This window comes from Miscanthus floridulus, chromosome 1 (assembly GCF_019320115.1).
Source record: "Miscanthus floridulus cultivar M001 chromosome 1, ASM1932011v1, whole genome shotgun sequence".
In the NCBI taxonomy this organism is placed as follows: Eukaryota; Viridiplantae; Streptophyta; class Magnoliopsida; order Poales; family Poaceae; genus Miscanthus; species Miscanthus floridulus.
In genome coordinates this window covers 153,084,107-153,091,891 of record NC_089580.1, presented here as the reverse complement: position 1 = coordinate 153,091,891, position 7,785 = coordinate 153,084,107, and the positions used below count along the sequence as shown (strand labels likewise).

Genomic DNA, 7,785 nt, shown 5'->3' with positions numbered 1-7,785 from the left:
TAGCTCCTGACGTTGCCTCATTTCTTGGGCCGCCAACCGATAGTCTTAATTCCACATTTAAATCGGTTAGCCGACGCGATTAAGTTTTAGAAAAGACTATTCACCCCCCCCTCTAGTCGCCATCTTGACCCTTCAACTCCGCCAGTGGAGTTACGAACCCTTCTCACCTCCGTTCCATCGCCGAGTTGATCCACATCAACTCCAACTTCATCTTCTTTGGAAATATGCCAACACCACCAAGTGTATACCGCTATGTGTATGTGTGTTAGCATTTTCACAATTATTTTTAAAGGATTAGCCACTCAACTTACCACGCCACTCAATCCTAGCGACGATGCAAAGTTAGATCACTCGAGTGGCACTAGATGACCGATATGCAAACAAGTTTGCCCCTCTTGATAGTACGGCCATCTATCCTAAACCTGGTCACAAACTTCTCTACACACCTATGACCGGTGAAATGAAATGCCCTAGGTTATACCTTTACCTTGCGCATTCCATTCCATCTCCTCCAATATTGACGCAACACATGCACCAACATGATCAACAATGATATGATCCACTTCATATCATCATATGATCATATTGGTTCATCGATCTTGACATCACTTGCTTTTCACTGTTGCCTTCGTCCATCGGCGCCAAGTCTTGCTCAAGATTCACCGCCACGCGATCCATCGTTCCAAAGCCTCCGACTTGCCCTTAACGCTTGCAACCGGTCCATCAAGCCAAGTCTTGTCTTGACCTTCTCAACCTTGATCACATGACTCAATGTCATGTCTCATGTGCAATGAGCTCCTTCATCATCACATGTGTGAGCTTTACAACATCTCCAAGCCATTTTCACCTTCATGGCATATGTTGCTCACACATATGTACCTGTGGACTAATCACCTGTGTATCTCACATAAACATAATTAGTCCATCTAGGTTGTCACTCAATTACCAAAACCATATAAGGACCTTTCAGGTGTGTGTGTGGGTCGGCTGAGCCGGCGGGGTTAAATCCCCCCTTTGTCGAGTGCCCTCGATCTGGCACTCGGTAAAGTATTTTTTTTAATTCTTTGCCGAGTGTCACCCGGACTGGCACTCGACAAAGTGGGTTTTTTTTTAATTTTTTTCCTGCCGAGTGTCTTCTCCTAACACTCAGCAAATCACTGATTTGCTGAGTGTCATTTTTTGACACTCGGCAAATCATATTTTTTTCACTTTTGACCACCAAACTTTTTCTACAGTCCTTATACGGTACCTGGTACTCCATGTTCCAATGTGGCACATTTCTCGGTCGTTTTCTATATTTATTTCATTTAATTGAATTTTCTTGGATAATTCAAATTATAACTGCTAGTCATTTGAATAATGAAAAAATGAATGGAAAAATGATATTCATGTTATTTAGTATAATGTGAGGCCATATCCAGGAATAGACCACCAATTTCAAACATCTTGTTCATGAAACATGACCACAAACTTGCGGTCGAGTTGTCTTTAAATTCTATAAAAAGCAAATGAAGACCGAAAATCTTGAAACTTGTTGAGATGTCATGATATCATATGTGGAGGCTGTGATAAAAAATGAGAAGGTTTCGCTCAAGTTGTCACGTACGATGCTTGCAAACCGAAGAATCTCCGAAGAATTCGGCAAAGGGTTAACGGCGGCTGCCAGCTGTTAACGGTGGCGGCCCTTTGCCGAGTGTTCTGGTTTGCCGAGTGCCCAACACTCGGCAAACCTGGTCTTTGTCGAGTGTTATTGTTTGTCGAGTGCTCGGCACTCAGCAAAGTACCTCTTTGCCGAGTGCCAGTTGTTTGCCGAGTGCTTTCTCTCTCGCACTCGGCAAATAGCCTCTTTGTCGAGCGCCCGATAAAAAGCACTCGGCAAAGTCTGGGACACTCGGCAAAAAAGTCGTCTCCGGTAGTGATTTAAGGAGGATGTCCTGAGGAAGGAAATGTAAAAAAATATGAGAAATTGCATTTTGACCTTTATTTTCTTTCATTCAAATAGATATATGTCCATCTGGTGATGATAGCGATGTTAACATTAGTATTACTTATGTCATGATGGTTCTTGATAACAAATAGAAAACTATGTTCACAAATATCAGAATAGTTGTCTCAGTTTTTGTCACAAGAGTAAAACAACATAGAAATAGATTAAAATAGAGTAGAAAAGATATTTTCCATACTTGATAGTTGATACCCAACCAAATGCTAGATGGACTTAAAATTTCTATATGAAGACCAAAGCATAGTTTTTTTAGAAAAATAATCATAGGAAATGATAATTATCTCTACTATAAGGGACCAATCAAAACTATACTAGGTCTCCCAAAAAAAGTCTCCCACTGAGAGACTATAACCATTATGCACCAACAAAATTATACCCAGGATTACCGTATCATTAAAATCTATGGCTCATAATCCTTTCTCACAGGCTTCAACTTGATCTGATGGCCAACATTATTTGGATCTCTCCCACCCAGGCTTCAACACACGCCTCACACATCCTGCAGTCTACGGTAAAATGGAAACCAATGGAAGTCAATCAAGGCAAATATGAAAGTCAGTCAAGGCAAATAGGAAGGAGGGATCCGTGACTCCAATCAAGGCAATTTCCAGAATTGTCATTATAATGGAAAAACCCACGCCGAGCCCGGCCCCATCTGACGCGCCCCTTCCAAAACTCTCCGTACTGTTCTGGTATTGCGTCAATAAGAAATGGCGACAGACCTACCAACATACCCACTCGTATGTTTCCGTCAAGAACACATGGGACCTGGTTTGGTGACCCCATGCGTCAGTAGGAGCAGTGGAGCGTCTGCAGCGTGGCTAAACCTGGAATGGTCTACCCCTTTCTTCTCATAAAATACCAACAACGAACAAGGAAACAAAACGGCTCACTTACAGTCTGGGCCCACAGAGAGGAGATCGATGAAGAGGTTTAGAACATTTGGTTTTGCCTAATTTTTTTAAAAAAAATAGAAGAAATATACGGTTTCATCCTCAAAAAGAGGAGTTAGACCACTGTGTTACAAAAGTAACACCCTACACGTCCCGATCGACTTTACAAAATAAACGAACCGACTTGACACGTGATTATAAAAATAAAAGGTCATTATGAAATAGAACACGCAAGCCAGAGACAATTAGTTTTGTTCTAATTTTTAGATATATAGCTTTTGCTATTCACCTAAATATACATTATGTCTATATACATAGTAAAAACTACTTCCTCCATTCTAAATTATAAGTCGCTTTGTTTTTTTTGGTACATCTAATTTGTTATGCATTTAGATATAATAATATGTCTAGATACATAGCAAAATGGATGAATAAAAAAGTCAAAGCGACTTATAATTTAGAATGGAGGGAGTATGTATCTAGAAAAGCTGGAACGACTTACAATTTCAAATAGATGGAGTACTTAAAACTTACTTGATAAATCAGTTGATTATGCCAAGAAAAAATACTTGTTTTTCTTTTGTCCAATAATTTTCATTAGTTAGATTTCTAATACTCAAAAATCATCTGAAGAAAGAAAAACGGGATGGAAGAGAGGGAGAAACCGAGGAACAACCAGATAAATATTCATCGCGGTTGCACACATATATTTACGACTATATCTACTATTTAATTTTAAAAAAGATCAAATACAATTTTTTCTTTCATTTATCAAAAGTGAATTATAGAGTTACTTTAAGAAACTATATCTACTTTAAGAAGCTTGGTACGGCATCTTTGATTATTTTGGATGAAGTTTGCATGAAGTGGCCATGAAGATCTCCAAGACATGTTTAAGGACTTAGGCAAATTGTAAATTATATGGTTAATGCGAGAAATAACTTTATCATGCCTTGTTACGTGTAAGTGTTTCTCGGATTGTATATACATGGTCATATACAATTGTGTGAAAGTTGAACTCTGGAAGCAAAAATCGTTGTTTGGTTGTTTCCATGTACACCCCTGAAATAAAGCCGTAGCATTAGCACGGGCACTATAATAATTACCATAATTACACCAGGGCATTATCAAGAGCCACCATTTCTCTCTCTTCTATTAAAATATATAAAATAAAAGGGAAATTTGGCCACAGGACATTCGGAAAACATGAAATTGGCTGCTGCACACCGCCAACTCCGATATTGGTCGAGTATCATTATGAAATTGGATTCATTTGCTAGAACACACCGCCCTCATTAAAATATAATTTCTGCTGGTTCTGGGAGAGAGAAGCTATGGAAAATGACGTGTTTGCCCTCATCTTCTTCCTCTCGCTTCCTCAAGTCTGGCGACACCATTTCAAGAAGTCTGGTGAATGGCCGGCCGGCGAGCCTTGCCATGCCTGCCCTCACCCACACCCCCGCGTCTCCCCATCCTTCGCGCCACCCCGCAGTCTCCACCGCTAAGGCCGACGTCGTCTGCGTGCTCTTCTACACCTACGTACGACTTCACCGATGACCTGCGCCAATCCGCCATTGTCGTCCGCATCCATGCCGGCCAGCAGCGCGAGGGCCTCCTCCCCCGTGGGGCGCAGGTCCAGCTACTGCACCAGCACCACCATCTCTAATTGTGTCAGGCTATCGTCGTCGTCCATGTCGAAGCGCCGCGCGTTCCCTAGAGGAGTGGCCAGCCCAGGGGCGGAGCTCCCGGCGGTGCGGCCAGCCCAGGGGCGGAGCTCCCGGCGGTGCGGCCAGCCCAAGGGCAGTGCTCGCCGGCGGCGCGGCCATCCCAGGGGCAGTACTCCCCGGCGGCGAGGCCAGCCGAAGGGCGGCACTCCCCGGCAGCGTAGCCATCCCAGGGGGCACGCCCTCCCCGGAGGCGCGGCCAGTCCAGGGGCGGAGCTCCCAGTTGCGTGGCCATCCTATGGGCACGCTCCCCGGAGGCGCAGCCAGCCCAGGGGCGGCCCTCCCCGGCGGCGCAGCCATCGTAGGGGCACGCCCTCCCCGGAGGCGCGACCAGCCCAGGGGCGGGGCTCCCCGCCAAGGGGCGGGGCTCCCCGCCAGCACGGGCAACCCAGGGGCGAGCTCCGCTGCGCCATATCGGCACCATATGAGCGAGAGGAAGAAGATGAGGGCAAACACGTCATTTTCCATAGCTTCTCTCTCCCGGAACCAGCAGAAATTATATTTTAATGGGGGCGGTGGCCAATATTGGAGTTGGCGGTGTGCAGCAGCCAATTTCATGTTTTTCGAATGTCCTGTGGCCAAATTTCCCAAAATAAAATGGTTAAAGCTAGTAGCTCATAAGTTATTACTGAAGCTGCCCTAAGTGTCATTGTAGCCGCCTCGAATCTCGATCACCTAGTCCACTGGTGGAAACAGATATCACTTTTCTTGTTTCTTTTGAGGTCAACACGGGGGGAGTAAGGCCTCTCCACCTGAATTTTCATTCCACGGATGCCGGGCAAGCAGGAGGTGGAAGGGCTTTGGCGCCAATCCGTTTACAAAGAGATCATAGGGGGGTGAAGGCTAGATTACATGCTTAACACTGAGCTGCAATGTTCTACTAGCGTGGCGTTCTTCGGTGGGAGGCGGCAGCTCCAGGTTCTGACCGCTTCTTGGCAAGCAGCCAGTAGACAGCGTTGGTCGGGGGCAAGCCGCAGAACACAACGTCGTGCCTGTGCTTCCAGAGCTCCCAGCAACAGAGAAGGATCAGGGTACTCGCCGCCGATGGTGGAACGTGGGGCGGCGGGGTAGACTTCCATAGTTCCGATGCAGGAGCGATCGAGTTTGGCTGCCATCCAATTCGTCTCCAGAAGGACTTGGCAAACCGGCACCCCACGATGATGTGGTCGCCGGTTTCTTCCGCCTCGCCGCAGATGTCACAGACGGCATCCTGTAGGATGCTCTTGTGCCTTAGGTTGGTCTTGCACTAGATCGTGTCCTTGGTGAAGAGCCATCCGAAGAACTTGATCCGGGGCGGGGCGAAATTGCGCCAGACGAAGTTGAAGGGAGGGGCAGGTTTGGTCGCCGCGCATCGAGGCGATCGGAGTCTTCGAAACAGCAATGCCGCTCGTCTGGGCTGGCTGTTAGGTTGACGTCGAGGAGGAGCTGACTTAGCTCCTCCAGCTCTGCGGCGGCCTGGGTGGAGAGGCGGCGTTGGACCACGTTCCTGATCCCCGCCAGCACGACGTCGCGGACAGACGTCGCGTCCCCGTCCATATGGCTATGTAACGCCGGCATACAGTCCGCGAGGGGGACGTCCAGAAGCCATGTGTCTCTCTAGAAGTCGGTGGAGCTGCCGTCGCCTACCCTCACCGTCATCATCTTCTGGTACGCCGGCAGCAGCTGGCGGAGCGCGGTCCAGTGAGCCCTAGCAAGGCAGCCGCTCTGGTCCGAGAGCGCGGTCTGGGACGTCGCCCAGCGCTCCCAGGCGGAGCTGCCGGGGTGATGCAGGCGGTGTATTAGCTTGAGGAGCAGGGCGGCGTTCTGGGTCTCTAGGCGTTTGACGCCGAGGCCCCCGTCTTCTTTCAGCGCGCATACATTTTCCCAGGCGATGAGGCATTGGGCGTCGGTTGTGCGGTCGGACCCAGACCACAGGAAGGCCCTGCATTTGGCGTCAATGGCCGCGCAGACGCCAGGGGAAGGAGCATGGCGCCCATGGCATAGGTGGGCAAGCTACTGAGGACGGAGTTGATGAGGACGACGCGACCGGCGGGGCTGAGGAGGGACGCCTTCCAGCCGGCGAGGTACCGATCCACCTTGGCTACGAGTGGCGCAAAGGCCGACAGCTTCAGCTTGGTGTTGGATAATGGCAGCTAGCCCAAGGTAGGTCTGTGGGAATGTTCCTTGTCGGCAGTGGAGCGCGGTCACCAGGCTTTGAAGATGGTCTTCGGCGACATTCATGGTGTTGACGGTGCTCTTGGAGAAATTGATGGCGAGCCCCGTCGCCGCAGCAAAAGTGTCCAGAACCCTCTTCAGATGCCGAGCAGAGTCAGCGTCCGCTCGGACCACCACAATGGTGTCGTCGGCGTACTGGAGGACGGCGCATGGACCGTCCGAGAGTGGGTGTCTGATGGCGCGGTTGTTCTTGATCAGCATCTGGATCAGCGACGAGGAGGAACAGATAAGGCGAGAGGGCATCGCTCTAGCTAGCTGGTCCCTGCCTGAATGTGTCTAACGCCCAACGGCCCAAGTCCTAATAAGAATACACTTGGTAGACAGATGGAGATATTTCCGTTCCAAATTATTGGTAGCTATATTGTACTAAAAAAAAGCAAAAGAGCATATAATAATTTGAGACACTCTCTCTCCGTCCTATTAAAAATGTTGTTTTTTACTTTAAGACTTCTTATTTGACCGTTCGTCTAATTCAAATTTTTATATAAATAATAAAATAAATAAATTATTATTAAAGTATCTCTAATGATAAAATAAGTCGTAATAAAATAAATAATATTTAAACAAATTTTTTTAATAAAACAAACAGTCAAACAAGAATTTTGAAAGTAAAAAACGATATTTTCAATGGGACTGAGGGAGTAATAGTGAACTAGTGGGCCAGTGGCCAATATATACAGCATTAGCATAATTGAGGCATGGCTTATTAGCTTATGCGCTGTGACGACGTAAATTGCCCATGATTGACAAATTGGTCCTCAGCAAGCACGCAATAGCGCGACGCCTGGTCGTCCTCGTCAAGCCGACCCTCTTCATGTAATTAAGAACGTGTGGCATAGTCGTCTAGTTTTCGGTTGCCCATGAATCTCGTCTCTGTCTTTCCCTCGATCGCCTCTTCAGTCTTCGTGCATGTCGTTTGTACCCCGACAAATCAGCGATCACTATCTCG

At 47.4% G+C, this 7,785-nt stretch overlaps 1 protein-coding gene across 1 annotated transcript; it reads right to left on the bottom strand.

Moving 5' to 3' along the window:
• Positions 1 to 6,218: 6,218 nt before the first annotated feature.
• Positions 6,219 to 7,079, bottom strand: LOC136465666 (uncharacterized). Its single transcript, XM_066464315.1, has 2 exons — positions 6,760 to 7,079; positions 6,219 to 6,543 (listed from the first exon to the last, which is right to left on the bottom strand). The coding sequence occupies exons 1-2, from the start codon at positions 7,077 to 7,079 to the stop codon at positions 6,219 to 6,221; spliced, it is 645 nt and encodes a 214-aa protein (XP_066320412.1).
• Between the last annotated feature and the right edge of the window lie 706 nt (positions 7,080 to 7,785).

Excerpts from the sequence above, each read along its gene's own strand:
- LOC136465666 (XM_066464315.1), bottom strand. The coding sequence starts at position 7,079 with ATGCCCTCTCGCCTTATCTGTTCCTCCTCGTCGCTGATCCAGATGCTG. Across the intron at positions 6,544-6,759 it reads TTCCCACAGACCTACCTTGG|GGCCTTCCTGTGGTCTGGGT; the intron begins GCTAGCTGCCAT and ends CGCCAAATGCAG.